Source organism: Armigeres subalbatus, chromosome 3, assembly GCF_024139115.2.
Source record: "Armigeres subalbatus isolate Guangzhou_Male chromosome 3, GZ_Asu_2, whole genome shotgun sequence".
Taxonomy (NCBI): Eukaryota; Metazoa; Arthropoda; class Insecta; order Diptera; family Culicidae; genus Armigeres; species Armigeres subalbatus.
In genome coordinates, this window is record NC_085141.1 from 208877121 (window position 1) to 208900014 (window position 22894).

At 41.4% G+C, this 22894-nt stretch overlaps 1 protein-coding gene across 4 annotated transcripts in view; it reads left to right on the forward strand.

Annotated features, from left to right (window-relative positions):
* The window catches only part of LOC134227861 (zwei Ig domain protein zig-8-like), a 706001-nt gene that overhangs the window by 628718 nt on the left and 54389 nt on the right, over positions 1 to 22894 (forward strand). For all 4 annotated transcript variants that reach the window (XM_062709547.1, XM_062709550.1, XM_062709548.1 and 1 more), the window contains one exon: positions 7391 to 7554. In XM_062709547.1, coding sequence (XP_062565531.1) covers positions 7391 to 7554 — 164 coding nt within the window. The remainder of the gene's footprint in view (positions 1 to 7390; positions 7555 to 22894) is intronic.

Here is a 22894-nt window from a genome sequence, read left to right on the forward strand (position 1 = left end):
TTCTTAAGTAGGTGTCCAACTAACCATCCTTCCCCTTCCTCAGCATTCGCAAGGACGTGCTCAGGACAATTCTCGACTATTGGAAAGTGCATTGTTTCCATCTAAGAGATAGTGATTAGACCCGAATCAATATCTGTGGTAACGGATGAAAGTGACGCTACTCTCATACAATAGTCCAGGCTTGTACCACCTACGAATTGGTGCGAGCTGCTCAATGCGAATGCTAATGCTAACATTCCGACATTCGCGACTTCCAAGAATTATTTACGTAGTTTTTAATATATATATATTTTTTTTTGTGTCTTTATTAAGGAGACTTTCAGCCCGAGGCTGGCTCGTCTCCTTTTTAATATTTGTGTTTGATGTTTATTTTAATTTGTCTTCAAGTGTATAGTATACAAGGTCTGCCAAGTTCATACATTGTCATATGATCCGAAGTTGAGATCTTTATACTGTATGTAATTTGTATGAGGTCTGTATTCATGGCAAATTTGTTGTAAAGACAAATGTAACAAAAGCAAAAACATATCCTGCATCCTGTATCCTTTGTCTTACGACAAAGTAAGATCTATAATCATGTCATAATTAAATCGTTTTTAGATCACATCAAAGATGCTTTTACGCAGTTGAATTGTTTTAACCAGTATGAACATTAACATTTTACAAACAGGGGAAAGGGGGTGATACGTTCTGGCTATAACAATTTTCTTGGGTATTTTTTGCATTTTACGCATTTGAAAAAAGTCACCATCTTGGCCAACCCCCGGTTGATTTCACTTCCCTTTGAACTCTCAAACGCTTTCAATCCGCTTACAAATCTCGGCAGAAACTCTGCGAAGCGAATGAACGACGAAACGGAACGAAACAAAAAGGCAAACAGCGATTGCTCCAACTAAAAAATAATTTTACGGATCTAGGTAGGGGGATGACGGTTTTGGCAGGGTTTTTTATGACTGACTAGGCTCAAATTTGGCTTAAACGTTCTTTGCATGCCAAAGAATATTGTGTCCAAATTTCATAAAATTTGGTCGACAAAAATCCCCCTGCCAATAATAGAACAAAACCTGCCAAAGCCGTCTTTCCCCCTACTCGATATTCTTTCCCATCATTCTATTAGATTTATTTGCTTCGGGTTGAACACAGTTTTGGGTTGGTACGGCAATGGAAATGTTTTCAGAACATATGTCTACACACATGCCTGCGCAGGTTTTCTCTTTCTTCGACTTGCTGGTTTTCGCCGGCGCGAAGGCGACGAACCGGTTCGGGGCCAAAGGCGGTGAAGCTGTACAGTAACGATGGCGGAGACTGAAGAATCGCCTAGCTGCAGGACGGTGCGCAGCTGACGAGCCCGTGCAATTATGTCCGAACTAAAATTGTGAAGTGGTTGGAAGCTGGACGGAAGGGACAAGGACAAGGGCCAACCGTGTGGTTTCGCCAACTACGGCTATGACCGCCCGTGATGGAATGATCATTTTTCTTCGGTTCCAATCCGGCTCTGAGGTACGCTATTGAGAATGTACTCAACGCGCCGAGTTCTCTTCAGATGATCCGTAGGGTTTAAGACGTACCGTCGATTTATGGTCGATAGACGGTTTCACTTTTCGCTTCACTATACTCACGCGGCGCAAAACCGTTTTCCTCGACTCCGGTCGACTAAAAAAATTCCAGCCGCACCAATAAAAGCGCCCTGGACGCCCAGCGCGAAACCAACATTTATTTATATTTAAACATCATTTAGCAGTTGCACCAATTTAACTTTCGAATGGCGATATAGAGTTCGCGCCTTCGGAGACATCAAGCTAACTTTACTATATAGAACACCACAAAATATTGTTGCCATATTGAGTATGGCTGTCGTCATAGTACTCAAACATTTAGTCGAGAATTAAACCACGACGAAGGCTTGTTTTCTCGTTATTGCGCACTGAATTTAATTTTGAATTTTAACATTATTTCAAATACTATACAATAAATGAATATGAATGGAGACTGGATGAAACCTGTGGAGAACTTTGACATTCCTTACAACATATATGAACCATCACGTATGGTTTGGGATGTCGGAGGTCCCACTGTTCGGGACGGTTCTATAAAATTCTACACAGCTGGCTCAAAAATAGGAAGAAAAACGGGAGCAGGAATCTTCGGCCCTGGGATAGCAAACTCAGTGGCAATGGGAAACTATCCAACGGTGTTCCAAGCGGAGATTTTTGCTATAATGAAATGTGCTGATATCTGTGTAGAGAGGAAATATAGATATGCAAATATTTGTATTTTCAGTCAAGCGGCACTCAAAGCATTGAGTAGCTTAAATGTACTTCAAAACTTGTCTGGGACTGCATTCTTTCATTGCGAAAGGTGTGCCAAAAGAACTCCGTAAATCTGTACTGGGTTCCAGGACACTGTGGCATTGGAGGTAATGAGAAGGCAGACGAGCTCGCGAAACGAGGTTCAAACACACAGTTTATTGGCCCAGCACCTTTCTGCGGTATATCATACTGTACCATAAAAATGGAATTGAAATCCTGGGAAGCACAAAGGTTGATGACCAACTGGTTAGTTGCCGAAAAGTGTGCTCAATCAAAGAGATTTTTAATTCCTAACGTTAGAGTAACCGAAAAGCTGTTGGAGCTCAGCAAGAGAACTCTTTGCACCTTTACTGGCCTAATAACCGGACACTGCCCGAGCAGATGATATCACTTGAAGATATTGGCCAGATTCAGAATGATATCTGTCGTTTCTGTAACATGGAACGTAAAACCTCGGAACATCTGCTTTGCAGTTGTAATGCATTGTACAAGGGTAGATCTAAATTTCTAAATAGTGGCTTTATGCAACCAGGAGATATTCGGACTGCAAATCCTGGAAAGGTAGTGGGTTTTATGACCTCAATTATACCGGACTGGGAAATTACGCGTTTTGGGTTGTTTATTTGACAAATGGTGATCAACCTACAAGATGCGAACACATACAGGGTGCGGCAGAAAATAATGCGAAAATTGTTTCCATTTCTTTCAAATCCCATTTGAACTACTCAAAGCAATAATATCAACATTTTCGAGTTCAGTTATCATTATAAAGTCCTTTCAAACAAATTTACTGATTGTGTGCTCTATTTTTATTAATAATATCCTCAAACCGACGCTGGAGCTACAACACGCCTTCCGAACCCAGTCCTCCGACATCGACTGCCATGTACATGTTAGGGTCTTCACACAAGGGCGCGATGGTTTGCAGGCTCGTGCTTCAACATATGCCCCAATCGTATAATCCAACGGATTAAGATTCGGAGTGCTAAGGGGGCACAAATCTTTCGAGCAAAATTTCATGTTGACCTTTAGTCATTTTTGGGTCGATTGGACGTGTGAAACGGCGCTCCATCATACTGTACGACAACGTTACGATTATGGGAGAATTTGGCCTTCACCAAGGGAAGCACTTAGTCCTTTAAAATACCGATAAATTCTTCGGTATTGGTTTTAAACCCGAGATAAATGAAAACAAGCGGCAGTTTCAAACGCCACCAAGCCAAACATCATGACATCAGCCGGATTGGTTTGGAATTTAAGCTTCATTTTCTGCAGAACATCCACAATTTTCTTCGGTGAAATGAGCCAGTCCGTGCGGCCGTTGGCGTCAGCATCGATGCTGAAAAGATTCTCGCGTCGGAGAACAGGACCATATGTTTTTCCTTCTTCAACAAAGAAAGCAATCTTTTTGAACGAGTCACTCGTAGTTCCTACACCCGGTCCGTAATCAAATGGCTTTTCTTTCAAGCGCTGGAAGGTACATGCAAGTCTTCTTTGATGATTCTCGCATGGATTTCTCAGAAATTTGGACTTCCTTGGCCAGTTTTTTGATGGAACACACCAGGTTGCGAGCAATCTTTCCATGAGCCGATTTGATCACGTTTGGCACACGTGCAAAGCATGGACGTCCACTTCCCGGCTTCCGCTGCTTAGACCCATCCTGCAGAGACGTTTTACGGCGATAAACTGTGGCCAAAAGACATCCTACCACCATAGCAATCTAATTCGGCGTCTTCTGGGTGAGCAACAAACTAGTAGCCACTTCTTTTGCGCACATTTTTAGAAATTTGCAGTAAAACAATTACAATATCTCGATGCAACATTTGAAAGTACATCCGATTTTGTTTTTACACGGATTTTCGAATTTTGAACAGAAAACTTTTTTTACACGGAACGCATCCCCCGTGTAAAAAAGAATCGGGTGTAAACATAAACAAATATACACACTTAATTTTTTTTTACCGGGATCTCAGCAAAATCTTGAACTTTAACCGAGATTCGCACAGCCGTGCCCCAGCAAACATGTTTTTTGCCGAAATTTCTGTCAAAATTGCTGAAAATCAGCAAATATTTTGCCGAAAATAAGCTAACAAACGTCTGCTGGAATATCAGTTTTTTACTTAGCTGGCGCACGGCTGAGCGGATTTTTGCTGAGCTGCAGAAATGAAAACTAAGTGTGTACTTTCAACAGAAATTAGTCACTAGCTACTCGAATTAACCCAATATTTAGATATAATCATTTTCGCATTATTTTCTGCCGCACCCTGTAGTTAATAGTAATCAGGGGTAGACTAGAGTGGGGCAAGAGTGCGCGTGGGGTAAGAGTACGTTTTTGATTTTTTCAAATAATAAAAAAAGGTAAACTAGCAGCACAGCATCAGTTTGACAGGTATTCTGGCCAACTATTATCATGTGTAATTGTAAACGATTTGAATAAACAACAAGGGAGATATGGAGTTAGATAACTTTTTGGTCATTTTGCTAAAAATAATTGGGTTTCCGCAACTAGTATTTCATTACCATATATACGTTCAATCAGGTGAACATTATACCATTTCGATAACCTTTTGTATAGAGTACTTTATGGTACAGAACACCAATCCGGTTGGTTTTCCAAGAAGTCAAAACCATTACTTGAATAATTTTTAGGACTGTGGGGTAAAAGTACGCAGGATCCCGTGGGGCAAGAGTACGCATATGAATCTTCAAGTTATGATGTCAAACCCGTATCTCCGGCCGAAATAAGACTTCTTCCAAAGCGTAAAGATCCACAACTAAGAAAAAAGGGACAGAATTCGAAATTATCACAAGTTTTTAGGATAAGTTGAAGTAATTCGGTGTTAGAAAGGCATTAGCGAACAAAGCACTGAAGCAAAATAATGAAACAGTACTAGGACTTGTTGTACACCTAAACATAGTACGAAACACAATTTCATCTAAATGATAATTTCATTTAATCAAAAGAAACATTCATAAATTACGCAACTTTTAGCTGGTAGGGGTTGTGAGTTGTGTGACGATCCATATCATTTTTAGAGGATTCATACAAATAGTGTAAGATAGGGGGGGAGGGGTGATGAAATAGCCAAATTTTATGTTACGTGATTGGTGGACTTTCTTTAAGGAAAATGCCTTTGTATATTCCACGCTAAGCCTGATATATATTTATACCTCTGTAGTTTTTTGTATATATAAAAAACAATGGTTTTTCGTATGAAAGTGCACATTTTTAGGACCCCGTCCCCCTTTAAGAGTTACGTAATCTTTAAACATTCTCCTTAAACATCAATTAAATGTTATTAACTCTTATTTGTGTTAATATATACTTAAAGCACATGATAGGATAAATGCGTACTCTTACCCCACCCGATGCGCACTTTTACCCCACCGGTAAGGTAAGAGTGCGTTTTTCACTTGTCTTGCAATAAGAGTTCTACTAAAACGAATCTCAATAATTTCAATATTTTCTCCACTGGGTAACATAAAGGAAGAGTATATGAATCATCGACACTGATTTGATATGCAGAAGCTTGCTTCATAAGGGCCACATGATCGATTGAAAACTAAGTGCGTACTCTTGCCCCACTCTACTCTATACCACAAAAGTTCAACCCAGGGCGCTCGTAAAATCATTGAACGTTTTGAAAATTTTATAAAAATTAATAATTAAACATTATGTAACATTAATTAAAATATGGCATTTTTGTCCAAAACGAGATTTTTATATATTATGAATCCTCGTTCAAAAATACTTATTCAAAAAAGAATCCTTGAAAAAGTTTTTTCTTCGGAATTAGTGTTTTTTTTTCTTTTGTTTTAAGAAGCTAGGGAAGATCCATTAATTACGTAACGCATAAAATATCCCTTCTATATCACACTTCTTGTATGGATCATCTGAATATTTTGTATGAATAGTAACACTTCAGGTAACCCTCTAAGCGTTACGTAATTTATGGATGTTTCCGATGTTCGAACAAATGTACATGCACTTTGAAGAGTATTTATGTCCGTATTGAATTTCCGGAATGAAAGTGCCCCAGAGCGTTGAGTTTTGCCTAAAATTTTTGATCTGTATCGAAAAAATATGTTAATAATGTTAGGTCCAGTTCAAAAACGTTTCCTCTAAGGGAAGCCTCTACCTCAATCATCTTACTTTTGTTCAGTTTTTGTGGGATTATCCTATGGTAAACTCATTGTAAATTGAGACTGCTATTTACAAATAAGAATGGCAAAACTATTTTTGTATAGCTGGCTCTATCACAATATATTTCGATAAAATTAAGTGCCACTGATAAACGTTTGCTTTCACACGAAGCGCCGAGCATCATCCAACAAGTCAATAAATATTTGTCATTAAATCTGCTGAATGAACCCAGAATCGTTCTGAGATTTATTGTCGCCTATCGAAGCAAGTGGCGGCAACTTGATTCTGCCCGATTCAATTTTCGACGGAGATTTAATAGCTCGTGACTCTTAATCTGCTGAATTTTCGCCATATTTCATTTATTGTACTGGTGCTGCTGCTATCAATCTCTTATTAATATTTCACACTTTTCGTTTTTTTCTGTCTCTTCCTCTTTTTTTTTTGTCATTCAATATGGCGCCGTGGGACGATGCTGATTCGCACCTTCGACTGCGCGCGGGCTGCTGCGATGTTTTTCCATCTGACGTTGACGTCGCTGGACAACCGAACGAACGCCGGAATGGGTTACTGTGATTCGAACGGTGCCGCTCTTGATGTTGACGTCAACGGGACCGGTCTGGTTTATCCCCCTCATTCACCGATGAAACCGTACGGTCAACAAATGACAACCTAACCGAATGGATGGACCGACGGATGGACGGATGATGGCAATCGATTATTATTAATGCGAAATCAACCTCTGCCTCTATACTCTTTTTATTCCCAAATGACCTCTTGGTGTCTGCATATGGCGTGCTCACTACACATTTGCCGTCATCCGCGTGGTGTCGTGTGACCGTTGCCGATGTGCAAAATATCCGAACTCGGACGTTGGGCTTGAAATCTGAAACCTCTCACCTGTGCCTCTCTGCGTTGGACCGAACGCTGATTTATGCAGAATGACATTTATAGCCGACGAACGTTTTCAATCATTCTACGTGGAGAACAGCGGCGTTTGGACGCTGCAGATCAAGTACGTTCAGGCACGTGATGCCGGAATATACGAGTGCCAGGTGTCGACAGAGCCAAAAATAAGTGCCAGAGTACATCTGCACGTTGTTGGTAAGTATTGTGCTGCTTTTGCTGCTGACCACTCCAAACAGTGGGGCAAACCGGTAGGTCCATTGAACAAAACTGAATTTCATACAACCAAGGACAACTGGCAAATATAAGTATTCTGGTGAATTCCTGATTTTCTAGGGTATGCGGAGCAAATTGTCCACTCCGTTCTACTGTGCTTCTCTTGGAGCTAAATGTGTGAGTATGCAACGTGCAAACAAAAGCAAACAACCGATATCCAAGCCACCGTCATTGGGCTCCTGCTGTTCAGCTCAAACCAGGACGATCCGATGGATCCATGAGCGAACGATGATGGTGAACCGAAACTACTCGCACGACACTCTGAATAGTGTTTGGAATTCTCATTAAAGTTGGAAATTATGTTTCGATTGTTTATCCAAAACTGATAGGGAAGTTCGGTATTGATGTTGATTATAACCCAGAAGCAATTTTGAAATTTTACGCTAGGATCGGGGTGAACTCGATACACATCAATCTACATGGATAAGTTGTAATCTCGATTTCGCCGGAATTTGTCACTGGAATGAAACTCCAGTGTTGTTTTAATAACGAGCTTAAAGGATCAGTAACAGTATGTGTATTGTACATGGGAACTGCTCCATTTTACAATCCCACTGTAACGAATTCATCTCGTCGAGGATCGAGCAGTGTGCCGCACGCGATTAATGTCGTTTAAATGTTTGCTCCCGTGATGTTTTCCTTCGTTCGGACCATTTGGCGGTTTTTGTGCAGTTTTTGCTGAAATTGGAAAAATGCTCTTTTCCAGCTTCCATCTTTCTTCTATTTTCGCGTGTGAAATTATAATGAAGCCGAATAATTTGTCTTAAACATTAAACGACTCCTGATGCCGATTTTTTCTTATTTTGGCTGGTGTAGTTCTCCCTACTAGGAAAGACTGCTCAGACTGGAAGTTGTGAAACAATTAGTGATGTGGCCCGATAGTTTCGTGTTGGGCTCGACGATCGGCGAAGAGCATAGATTCGCGTGGATGTTTTTACCAATGGACCCACATTTTATTTGAAAAGCATAATATGAGGAAGGCTATTTTTCTTTCTTTCTCGTTCCAGAGAGGGAGCAACCAGGATGCATTTATTGGGGGGTGTTCTGACTTGTCAATATCCCCAACTTAGCCATCTTGCATTTTTGTATGGAATTTATGCTCGTTTGTTTACGTTTTGCACTGAAACTTAATGTTCCCCCCGCACTTGCTATTCCCATCTATTGAAGAAGTCGAATAACCTGTAACATAAAAAATCTAGCGAGCAACGACGCTTAAATCTATTGTAATTAGCATGCAAGCATATGGAGACGCATGGTACATTGGTTCATTTACTTGTGATGGGAGATTGATTTCTGCATTGCATAGTAGGAAATGGTTTTTGATAAAACATTCTTTTCATTCGCTAACAACTCTACATTTCAGGTGTTAATTTAAAGTTCATTACTTGTATTTTGTTATGCGTATGAGATTAACTGCCACAATTTGCCCGTCCAATAAAACTGTCTTTCCTTTTTTTTCAAGTTTTTTTTTTTGACGCAATAGCCACCAAACAGCGCATTTTTATATTATCTAAAACTTTGTAAAACATGCAAAAAATGTAGGAATGAAAATAAAAAGATACGTTGAAAAAATATTTTTAAGAGATTGTCAGCACAAAACGTAAAATATCTCCAAAAGTTAAGAAATTACTAAAAATTTTTTTTTTCGGTTGTGTTGATGGTGTGTGATTAGGTTATAACTCCATTACTTCGCATAAATTTAATCAATTTTATAAATTTAATGTTTAACGTGTGTACATCAGTTCGTGTTTTCACCAAACCCCGTTTTAGTGTCATGTGAACGTTATCCGCGTTTAACACAATAAAAATGGAGTGATTCCGTAGCGCAGTTCAGAAGAATTTTTGTTTGTTTCAATCATCATTCGCCTCTGTTTTTGTTGTGCATTAGCTGCTCTTGCTTGGGCATGATGCCCGCGGGAATGGATGGAGAAATGAGCGGTGATTGCTTCTGTTTCCGGCCGTGCTTTGCCAATCAAGGATCGAAACGATGGGCACAGTAAAAAACGATTGGGCGAAATTTCCAATAAATTAGAAAGTCTCACGGATATTTCAGAAATGGCAAACACACTTTGAAAAAATATTGCGGGAAGTAGTGTCTACCGAGTTAGTTGACAGTAATAATAGTAAGTCCTGTGAATCACTCTGTGTAAATACCCCAACATCTGCAAGTGTGGTTCGTTCAGCTAAGGTTTTGCAGATTAGAAGCAAACGCAAAGCGCAAGATAATTCGGGTAGTGTTTCAATCATGATTCAGTCACTTTAGATCTGGGCGGTCTGCTTCGTTCAGGTAAGCGACGCAAAATTGAAAAAAATCCAGACAGGATTCCAGTGGACCTGCGGTCGCCTGCTGAACCTCCGGCTGCTGTCATACCGCAACGCAAGTCTAACACAGTCATGAAAATAGAACAAATGGTTATTTTCAAGCCAAAAAAAGAACAGCCCGCAGTATCTACAAAGGCTGATATCTGCTCGAAACTCGATCCAGTGGAACATTCAGTGAAGGACGTACGTTGGAGGGATCATGGTGAAATTTCTGTGAGGTGTGAGTCGTGGGAACATCCGTTGAAGCTAGCCAGCACTGCCTCTGTAGTTTTCAAGACAAAGAATGACGTTGAAATTCAAAAGCCGTTAAGACCAAGAATCAGGTTAACCGGTTTTTGTAAGGATATGAATGCGGACGAGCTAATCCAGAAACTTAAATAACAAAACCACGGAATGGATAACCATGTCAGCTACATTGGAGACCGATGCCCGTGGATTTGAAGATCTCATCAACAGACAACGAGTGAAAATTGGTTGGGAACGCTGTAGAGTGATCGAAGCAACTGATGTCACGCGTTGCTTCAGTTGTTCCGAGTACGGACACAAAGCTGTTCAAGAAAGCCGCATGCTGTCCGAAATGTGCAGAGGCTCATCAAGTTAGTAAATGTGATTCTGATTTCGTAAAATGTATCAATTGTCATCTGCTGAAAACTAGTCACACCTCACTATACGATGAACTAATCGACGTGTGTCACTCTTCCTGGAGTATCGCCTGCCCCATCTTTGTCAAGCGCCTCAAATCCGCTCGCCAACGCATAGATTTTTCAACATAGCAATCAGTTGAAACTGTTAACTTGACGTCTGACTTCGCCACGCATTACACCGATCACGAACTGACAAACATATCACCGAGATGCATATCTGCCCGCAATCGGACACCGGAACGCATACTTGCCGCTGGCCGTGAGGAAGACCCTTATCCGCTCATCACAGTCGACCCATTCCAGTCTACATTCAACAGTCGTCCCGGTCCTGTGTATTAATCAGGAGAGAGGGTCTTCCGGCAACCATCTTCAGGCAAGTACACTTCTAGTAGGATCGGCTCACTACCTGACATCTCTCGGGCCCTCCTTAGCCGTGCGGTAAGACGCGCGGCTACAAAGCAAGACCATGCTGAGGGTGGCTGGGTTCGATTCCCGGTGCCGGTCTAGGCAATTTTCGGATTGGAAATTGTCTCGACTTCCCTGGGCATAAAAGTATCATCGTGCTAGCCTCATGATATACGAATGCAAAAATGGTAACCTGGCTTAGAAACCTCGCGGTTAATAACTGTGGAAGTGCTTTGAACACTAAGCTGCGAGGCGGCTCTGTCCCAGTGTGGGGATGTAATGCCAAGAAGAAGAAGAAGAACCTGACATCTCACGTGATTCCAGCCGCAGTGTGATTGGTGAACTTAAGGCCGCTCCTTATATCTGTCTCAGCCAGCAGGCCACCAAACCATGATTCACCGCCTCTGTCAGTTACGCCTACCAGCGCTCGGCATTTCTCAAACCACATGATATCTGATTACTACCAGAACGTGAGAGGGTTGCGCACAAAAAATAATCAGCTTCGTTTGGCGTTATCCAGCTGTGCCTATGACGTGCTCGTTTTCACGGAAACGTGGCTACGAGCGGATATCAAATCAAAAAGAGGAAAAATGACAACGGCATCCCCAGTTTGGTGAAATTTAATGGAACTACTTCAAGAACAAGCAATGAAGCAGCTAACCTTTTTGCTACCTACTTCGAAAGTGCTTTCCGTAGAGCATCTTCTGTCCGTCGCCAGAATTGTTTTGGTCAAATACCTTCCTACAATATCAGCTTGCCATAGTTTCAGTTTTCTCCTGATGAGATTCGAACAGCTCTGGATGATCTTGACACATCCAAAGGCCCAGGAACAGACCATCGTCCTCCTACATTTTTTAAGATTTGCTGCAGTGTTCAACCGCTCGCTCCAAGACAGAGTGTTTCCATTTGCTTGGAAAACCGCGTCCATAGTACCGGTCCATAAATCCGAAATTACGTCACCAACTATCGGGGAATATCCATCCTCTGCTGTTTAAGCAAGGTTTTCGAAAAGCTGATCCACGCACGATTGTATAGAGCCGCTGCACCGATTATCTCGAGCTGCCAGCATAGTTTAAGAAAAGCCGCTCAACAACAATAAATTTGATGTGTAACGTGTCAACCATATCTCGAGAGCTTGAAGCCAAGCAACAAGTTGATTCCATATATGTCGATTTTGCAAAAGCCTTATCTCCTTTAATATTTGTCATCTACGTTAACGTCCTTGGTTTAGTGATTTCATCAAGCAAGATTTCATATGCTGACGACCTGAAGTTTTTCCGCGATATTGCATCTTGTGCTGATTGTGATGATCTTCAGGACGACATTAATCGTTTGCTTGTTTGATGTGGCAACAACGGCATGCGCGTTAACCGCCAACGCTATTCTGCAGCATTATTCCATTGGACCGGGTGGCTTGGAACGCGTCAGCTCTATTTGCGACCTAGGAGTTACCATCGATGCGAAGTTGAGATTTAACGAACACATCAACATCATATCATCTAAGGCATACACGGTGCTGAGTTTTATCCGTCGTCATGCTTCCGACTTCAGCGATGTTTACTGTATAAAAACACTGTTCTGCACATTGGTCAGGAGCATTTTAGAATACACTTCAACAGTCTGGTCTCCATGTTACCTGGTCCATACGCTGGCACTCGAAAGAATTCAGGAAATTTTTCATTAGGTTTGCTTCAAGACAGCTACCTTGGAACGACTCATTCAACCTCCCGATCTATCCAAGTCATTCATTTTTCATTCATTTACGAATACGTCCCACGCTCGCCAAGTCGTTTTGCACCTGGTCTGCCCACCTCGCTGCGCTCCACGCCGTCTCGTACCTGCCAGATCGGAGGCGAACACCATCTTTGCAGGGTTGCTGTAAGGCATTCTTGCAACATGTCCTGCCCATCGTACCCTTCCAGCTTTAGCTACCTTTTGGATACTGGGTTCGCCGTAGAGTTGGGCGAGCTCATGGTTCATTCTTCGCCGCCACACACAATCTTCTTGCACACCGCCAAAGATGGTCCTAAGCACCCGTCTCTTGAATACTCCGAGTGCTTGTAAGTCCTTCTGGAGCATTGTCCATGTTTCATGTCCGAAGAGGACTACCGGTCTTATTAGCTTCTTGTACAAGACGAATTTGGTGCGGTGGCGAATCTTTTTTGACCGCAGATTCTTCTGGAGACCGTAGTAGGCCCGACTTCCACAAATGATGCGCCTTTGTATTTCACGACTAACATTGTTATCAGCCGTTAGCAAGGATCCGAAGTAGACGAATTCCTCGACCACCTCGAAGGTATCCCCGTCTATCGTAACATTGCTTCCTAGGCGGGCCCTGCCGCGCTCGGTTCCGCCCACAAGCATTCACCACCAGTCCAACTTTTGTTGCTTCAGGCGGGTGTACAGTTCTGCCACCTTTGTAAATGTTCGGCCGACAATGCCCATCTCATCCGCGAAACAAATAAATTGACTGCACACTTATTTTTTTTTTGCCGGGATCTCAGCAAAATATTGAACTTTTACCGAGAATCACACAGCCGTGCCCCAGCAAACATGTTTTTTGCCTAGATTTCTGTCAAAATTGCTGATAATCAGCAAATAATTTGCCGAACGCTAACAAACGCTATTTTTTTCCGGAGTATCAGTTATTTATTTTGCTGGCACACGGCTGTGCGGATTTTTGCCGAGCTGCAGAAATAAAAACTGAGTGTGTGGATCTGTTGAAAATCGTACCCCGGCTGTTACACCCGGCTCTCCGCATGACACCTTCTAGCGCAATGTTGAACAACAGGCACGAAAGTCCATCACCTTGTCTTAGTCCCCGGCGCGAATGGAACGAACTGGAGTGTTCCCCCGAAATCTTCACAAAGTTTTGCACACCATCCACCGTTGCTTTGATCAGTCTGGTAAGCTTCCCAGGGAAGCTGGACGTGGTATTCACGGCATTTTTGAAAGATTTGTCGTACAGTAAAGATCTGGTCCGTTGTCGAGCGGCCGTCAACGAAGCCGGCTTGATAACTTCCCACGAACTCATCCACTAATGGTGACAGACGACGGAAGATGATCTGGGATATCACTTTGTAGGCGGCATTAAGGATGGTGATCGCTCGAAAGTTCTCACACTCCAGCTTGTCGCCTTTCTTGTAGATGGGGCATATAACCTTTTCCTTCCACTCCTCCGGTAGCTGTTCAGTTTCCCAGATTCTGACTATCAGTTTGTGCAGGCAAGTGACTAGCTTTTCCGGGCCCATTCTGATGAGCTCATCTCCGATACCATCCTTACCAGCTGCTTTATTGGTCTTCAGCTTTTGGATGGCATCCTTAACTTCCCTCAAGATGGGGCTGGTTGGCTTCCATCGTCCACTGAACTGGCGTAGTCATCTCCTCCACTGCCTTGACTTTCACTGCCTGTACTCTCAGCGCCATTCAAATGTTCCTCGTAGTGCTGCTTCCACCTTTTGATCACCACACGTTCGTCCGTCAAGATGCTTCCATCCTTATCCTGGTACATTTCGGCTCGCGGCACGAAGCCTTTGCGGGATGCGTTGAGCTTCTGATAGAACTTGCGTGTTTCTTGAGAACGGCACAGCTGTTCCATCTTCTCGCACTCCGCTTCTTCCAGGTGGCATTTCTTCTCCTGAAAAAGACGGGTCTGCTGTTTCCGCTTCCGTTTATAACGTTCTACTTTCTGCCGGGTACCTTGCTGCAGCGCGACCGCCCGCGCTGCGTCCTTTCTCCTCCAGAATCTGTCTGCACTCTTCGTCGAACCAATCGTTCCGTCAACTTCATCTCATATACCCGACGTTGTTGGCTGCTTTGACTGTATTCCAGCAGTCCTCAAGAGGGGCCCCATCGAGCTCACCCTCTCCCGGCAACGATGCCTCGAGAGACTGCGCGTATGCAGTGGCGACATCAAGTTGCTTCAGTCGCTCTAGGTCGTAACACGGCGGTCGTCGTTACCGAACATTGTTGAGGACGGGTAGTTTTGGGCGGAGTTTAACCATCACCAGATAGTGGTCAGAGTCGATGTTAGCGCCACGATATGTCCTGACGCCGATTATGTCAGAGAAGTGCCGTCCATCAATCAGAACGTGGTTGATTTGTGATTTTGTCTGCAGTGGTAATCTCCAGGTGTACCGGTACGGAAAGCTGTGTCCGACAGAAGTAAGTGCTGCAAATCGTCATACTCTTGGAGGCGGCAAACTCAATTAGTCGCAGGCCGTTTTCGTTCGTCAGCTGGTGAGCGCTGAGCTTCCCAATAGTCGGTCTAAGCTCTTCCTCTTGGCCAACCTGAGCGTTCAAATCTCCTATGATGATACTAACGTCGTGGCTTGGGCAGCTGTCGTACTTACGTTCCAGCTGCGCGTAGAATGCGTCCTTATCATCATCAGTGCTTCCGGAGTGTGGGCTATGGAAGTTTATTATGCTGAAGTTGAAGAACCGGTCTTTGATCCTCACCCTGCACATTATTTCTTTGATCGGCCTCCACACGATCACGCGACTTTGCATATCGCCCATCACTACGAAAGCTGTTCCCAGCTCGTGTGTGTTGCCGCAGCTCTGGTAGATGATATGATTACCTCTAAATGTTCGCACTATCGATCCCTTCCAACAAACCTCCTACAATGATACGATGCCGAATCCACGGTCCTTGAGCACATCGGCGAGTATGCGTGTGCTCCCGTTGAAGTTGAGAGATTTGCAGTTTCACGAACCGAGTTTCCAATCGCTAGTCCCTTTTCGTCGCAGTGGTCTTCGCCGATGGTTCCGGTCCGTACTCTCTTGTTGATTGTTCGTTGCTTATGTTTTTTAAAGGCTGGCTTGCAGGGCCTAACACCAAACCCCTCAAATTTCCGGAGGACCATTCCTCCTTATTCCCGGTGGATCATGGTGCACAGTTTCACTTAGAGTCCCTCGCTGGCACTCGGACGATGATCAGCCGCCCCTAACATGGAGAACAGACGCTGTTGTGAGCCGATCCTGACATGGAGAACAGACGCTCAGTAAAATTTGCACCTCCAGAGAGGAGCAACCACCCACCTCGCCCCCCTCCCTATCAGCATACGACCATAGTTCCCACCGGGGTTGGTTACCCGATCTTCCCTAAGGTTGCTCGTATCCCGGCCAGCACCACGGGGAGGTAGGAATTGGAGTTGCTGGGTAAGAGGCTAAGGACCAGGAGATGGGGTCTATTGGGGTCTATACCCAGCATTGCGTGCTATCCAAGTCGTTGCAAGCTGATCGACTTGAAAACGCTTTCCATTAGGCGCCTAAAAATGCAGAGATTGTTTATCTTCGACCTCCTAACTGGTAATCTGGATTGTCCCGAGCTATTGGAGCTCGTACGTTGGAATTAGGGTGGTTTAATCGGTAGTTCCGAGACCGGTAATACCGGTATTAGCGGCCAATTTAGGGTACCGAGATTACCGGTATTAGGGACGGAGAATACCGGTATTTCAGTATGTCAGTATGGATAATCTCGAATAGATTTCACCAACATATATCAGCTGAACTGTCTATAATCGCATATCTGTCCCAAATATTCGGTAAAAAGCAGTAAGACTCATCGTGCAAAAGATACAACAATTGAATACGCGTATGAGTAACTTTGCACAAAAATTGAGCATCATCGTTATCAATCACTAGTTTATTTGTGGACGCAGTAGCGCCCGTGGCAAGTGTTTTTTTCCTTTATATAAAAGGTTCATTGATCCATGCAATAAAAAAAATCAAATTTTTTCATCAAATGCTGTGTCTGATTGTCTAAGGTTGCCACTGGTTTTGTTTTCTGCATCTTTTCTGCATCACATCAGTAAAAAAGAATTAAAGTGTCAAATATTTTATTTTTTGTTAGAATTTTCCCGCGTGCTTCGTCTGGATTGCTAGTCACCGGACAGACAAACAAGGCTATTATATATAGTATACGTGTATATGAATTTTTCTGCAAAAATATGTTTGTTCTGAATTAGTGGCTGATACCAAGGCACGCTGGAATAGCATGTAATTAATGCTCAAGCGAATCTATGAGTAGAAGCTTTAATCCAAATGCAACTTTAGTGATGATTGTTTGACGGTTGGTGAAATAATTCAAGCCCTCTAACCTGTTCAAGCTGCTGTGAAACTACTCTGCCGTGAGTTCTGCACTCTAAAGCCGACGTCGAACAATTTTCAAATCAATCGACAGAAACTTCCGCCAACTTATTCGATTATTTTGAGGAAAAAACCCCAACCCAAGAGAGACAGCCGGAATGCGCCGATCTGTTTGCTTTTTTGAATAGTTCTGCCTTAAAGTAATTGATCAGAAACGATTTTCGCATTTTCTTCAAGACACCTAGTGCTACTTTTATTAAGCAAGCGGATGTGATTCCTGATGCAATCGTTGAAACTGAGACAACGACCATACCTGACGATCGTTACGAAGGAGATGCCTTTATGTATTATTTTTCTGGTTTATCGGTTAAAGATCAACTTGTGAAGAGACTGTAGCAGCGCAAAACACTTGGAATTCTCATACTGTGAAACTGAAGGGATTAAGAGCAAGTACTTGTCACTGATTTTCGGCGGTCTTGAAACCATTCGTCCAACTAGGTTGAACCAGAGAGGGCATACTTAGTAGTTCAATTTGGATTGGGGTATGAGTCGCTCAGTATGTTATGTTTACTTAAGTTTCGCTTTGTCCAGCTAAACAAGCAATGATTTCAAAAGTCCAAATCAAAAGTTTTTCTATTAATACCTAAAATTTTCAAAAAACCGGTATTCTACCAATATTACCGGTATTGATTCCATCAAATACCGAATACCGGTATTATTAAAAAAAAATGGCCAATATCGACTACCCTAGTTGGAATGTTCTCGTTTTTATTTGTGATCCCTTTTCACAGAACAAACTTTGGCTACAATAATTGTTTTTATTTCTGTTTGCGTTCTTTTAACGATGTTTGTAACAAGTTCGATTTGTAACAAAAATGTGTTTAGTGCTAGGATTAGAGAATTAGAATAATTTAGCTATTAAGGAAGCAATCTGTGACATGGTGTACTGATAAATAAATAAATTACGAACTTGGTGTCTTCGACAAAGCTTTTCAGGAGAATTTTTGCTATAACTTTTATGAAGAATAAAATCTTGTTGTGAAGTGGAAAAAATAAAATTTTCGTCTCACTTTTAGGGGTATTGATCAGTGAGCTGAAAAAGCATGCTACATTGCATAATAAAGGTGCTATTGAATAAACGTGCTAAAAACGCGATTTTAGCCACTGTGCAATCCAAAGAATCATTGCCCATAAGGGAAGAGTTATGAAATTCTCAGCATGGTTACTTCAACGTCTGGCGTGGCCGTCGACAGTAGCTTTCATGCTTCTTCAGCTCATTTCCCAGATGTGTGAGATTTTTTATTATTCAACACTGTCAAAATACCGAAAATATGTAAAATTATTTATGTGAATGTTTTTTTTTCTCCAAATCAATAAGAATGCTGTTCTTAAAAGCAACATCCACCTTTTACACACGGGAAACCGCACAGTTTTTCTTTGAAATTCTATTGAGCTTCAAACAAGCTTGTTTTGTAGAATTTATTCCGCGTTACTGCTTTCCATTACATGGCTGGCTGCCGCTGTTATCGTTTACCATCAGTACGCTGGATAAAACGAAAAAAAAAACGCTAAATTCACTTTTTCGCTCGCAGTGGATTCAACACACCGCAAGGAGAAGATTATAAATACGGCTTAATTAACATTGTCTTTCATTATTCACTTCTCATTAGCAGTTTCGCATCTCAGACTCCGCTGCTCCTGCAGCAATGACGCTCTGTCTTCTTATTTCCCATGGGAAAACGAGAGCCTGTCTATGTTTCTGGTTGGCGTTTCCTCTCAGTATCCTGCGGTGATGCCACCTCCCGACAGCACACATACACAGTGATTTCCTTCACGAAATACTTTTGCACAAAGCACAAACACCAGCGATTCCGATAGAGTTTCGTCGGAAGTCGACGAAACATACGGCAGGGGCGCTCATGTGCTCATCATAGTTACTGTTCATGGTTATTTCTATTATGTGAAGGTATTCCGTAGTTGCAGAATCGGTTGATGTTGCGCGAAATTAATCTTCCTTAATGGCGATTACCATCATCATTAACATAGTCGGGGATTAATATGGGCAGAAGAGTTATGCGTACTGGTAATGTGGTATCAGCTGGGATCAAGCTTAATGAAAATTGTTATTGTTATACGCGACAAGGTGACTGCATTGAACCGGTGGCTCATAAATCGACGAAGCGGGAAGAGAGCTTGAGAATACAAGTATAGGAACACGCTTATTAATTATGGAACGGTAGTTGCTGGGTTTTGTAGCATTTGATTTGGTTGAACGTGGTACAAAGCCAATGGAACCATCAGATCCTGGAAACTCAATTATTGGGAGACTTGTTAAAAACGCGGAAATTTTTAATAAAACGCAACCCGGAAAACTTATCAATTTTTACTTATGTATAGCAAAGTGAGAGATGCAAAGTATCATTTGACAGTGATGTCGCATATACTTCTATTCAATTATTATTTCGAACGTATCATCTTTTTGGCAGCCTTCATGAATAATTTGCGTTTTCTGTATAACATTTGCTCAAATGAAGCAACAACTCATACCTTGATTAACGCAAATAAAATCTTGGAATCCAGTGAGAGTTCTGCTACCGATGTGATAAAATATCATGATTCCAAGAATTGAACAATTTCATCTTATTAGTCACAATCAAAAGCTTTAAATGTATTTATATGGATTGAAAGGAAGCCACATATTATCACTTCTGTTGAATCATTCCTCAGTTACACAGGATCTACGGATCCAGAGCACTGTGCCATACATTCCGTAGCGTACATTTTCAGTTTGCTCAAACATTTTCTCTCACACACATGGTTGGAACGGAGAAAAGCGGGAAAAAAAGTTGAACGAAGCGGTTTAACAAGCTACTTACCAGAGTTTATATTCTTTTGAAAGTGAAGAGCCATCACCATTGGCCAACGATGCGTTACCGAATGCTTCCGAGAGAAGATATGTGGCGGTATTTGCGCGTTCAAATTTACTGGAAAATGCTGCAAAATAGCTTCAAAAGGAGGACTATTACCTTGAAGCCTAATCTTCCCTCTGAAAACAGCTCTAAAATGGCAGCTAATCCGCAGCCCGTTTTTGCGTTTATTTATTGAAGTAGCGTCCTTTCACCGTGTTCTACGCTCTCTCGGTCTAGGATAAGTCGAGCTTCCCCAACCTCGTTCGGTCCCGGCAGAGGCCGGCGAAGGATGCGATGTTGAGTGAGCGTGTCTGTGGGCCACGACGACGGGAACGGTGTGATTTTGTGTACCATGTGTAATCTGCTTAAATAAATCTACTGGAGGAGCAGAATTAGGCGATATTTATGAGGATATTTTTGAGAAAATTCAACAGCACATGAAGGGTGAAATGAATGGATTTGGGCGACGATTCAACTGGTGAACAGCTGCTTTCAATTGGGGTTCTGAAATATGATAATATTATGGAACTAATAAAGGCGTTTGGAGTGTAACGATAGGGTTTTGTTATTCAAAATTGCATCTCAATATTGTTTCTCTCTTCATAATTTTATTATTATAATCTTCGGCAAAAATAGGTATTGGAAAATTTATGTTTTTTTGTTAGGACTGTTGGGAATATTGGTATGTCCGAAGAACAAATTTAATTTATAAAACTCACTTTCAATTTCTAAATAATTGATAGAAATATTTCAGCTCAGAGCAGATTAGTACTAAATTTGAATTTGCAAGCTAGTAATGCTTAAAGCAGCTGTGACATAATTAGATAAAAAATCACACAGGTTAGATGAATGTATTGCAACAACAGGTAAGGAAGGTATGGACAAATCAAATCTTTCACATCATATGTTTTGAATGTCTTGTAGGCACTAACGACACTAACTACCCGAGCAAAGCTTGAGAAAAAATCGATAATCAATTTTGTTGTTGTGAAATCGCCTAATTTTAATAACTCAGGTTGACATCATTTTGGTCGTTCATTAGAATTTGAAAACAAATCATGATTTCAATTTGATGTTGACTTAAAAATATGTTTTCAATTTGCTCTTTTTATGATATCAGACTTTGCTCGGGTATACCTACCGAGAGACTCTCGTTACTGTTAATAGCAAAATGTAAAAATCAAATGCTTAGAACTGTATTATAAATGAGATGACATTCGGCTTCATATTCTGTATAAAACCATAAAAAATATATACTATGGGCACTTCAACTGTTTTATACAATCGTTTAGTAATGCATTAGAATAACAGAAATGTATGTATAGTTTCGCTAGATATGTCGATGTGCGAAATGGATAATGTTCGCCGCACTTCAGTATAATGACCATTAATTAGTAAACATCCACTCATTCATCCACCGAGAAATAAGTTTTGCAACTTCTTGCGCCGGGTCCACTTCATTAATGTGCCTTCATGGCGAACCGAGAAAAACCACGACCGCACAGTCAACCGGAAAGTTATCTTTTTTCTCCACTAGCAGGGTGGGTTTAAGATTGCAGCTAATGATTTCCGTTTTTGTGCTAGCCGCAAAATTTACATTTCATTTTCTGTCCTATTTAACCAAGATGTTTTAATTTAAATTTCGGACCAAGACTCGAGCACGGGCTTGAGATAATAAAATATGCCATCAAAAGCAGATAACGAAATAAAAAAAGACCGAACGAATATAGTGTGGAATATGCATAAGCGAATTAAAACGAAGCGCATTCATTTTTGGAACTTTGGAACAGAACAAGAAGCCAGTAGCGTATTCCGGAGATGGTTTTATATTGTGTTTGCTACGTTCGGAACGGAACTAGCTCTAACATATATTGGAGCCAAAACGCCCTTAAGCTTGAGGTGCAATCACAAAAACTCGCGCGTTATTTTTTTCGATATAATGAAACTTCCTAAAAACCATTCCTCAGATATAATTACTGGGACCGCGGTCTATTTTCCGAAACAAACATACAATCGGGACAGTCCTGTGGTCGTGGGGGGTCGCAGTTAGTCGTTGACTAACAAGCTGTCTCGGAATGACTTTATTTTTCAAAACTTTACATTTTTACAAAAAATACTTTTCTGGTTATTTTCCTTCAAGAGTAGAAAAGAAAAGCTATGTTAAGTTAAGATATTATATAAGCGTATCCCAATTGTCTTTCAAAAACAACATGTGCCTTAAGCGATGGTTGAAGACCGAATCAAATTTAATAAAATCGAGCGTGCAGAACATTTATTTTTCAAGTTGACATATCGGTGTTGGTAAAAATAATAAATGGAAATACAAGATACAACCCGATGCTGGGGAAAAAACAAATTATTGAAATCAACTTGATGCATAACAAAAACCAAATTTAGCTTATTGAAGCAGATTTGCTAAATTCATGTTTTGTTAATCATAAAGCTCCACAAATGTCTTAGTTAGTTGCTACTTTTGCCTAATGCACATGTCCGTTTAGCGCTGCGTCATGTAAACGCTGACTGTCCATCGCCATAATTAAACGAAGTGATGCATAATCTTTTGAGCGTGGTGTTGATATTCCGTACCAAACTTGCATGGAAGTGTCTATAATTTCACTTTGTATACTTATCGCTGACATATTACGTTTTCTTTCTTCAACTATTTCAATAAATTATGGTATTTTAAACACACTCAATGCAACTACAGTGAACCCTCCCTTACTTGATGTTGAAGGGACCATCGAGTTAAGGAAGATAGAAAATAAAGAACACATTTATATTTTTATTTCAAAATATTGAAAACTTTTCAAAACATGTAGAAATATGATTTAAGTTCATTTGGCAGAATGCTATTTGAACGAAAAAGTAATTTGGTCGAACGCCGTTTTACCA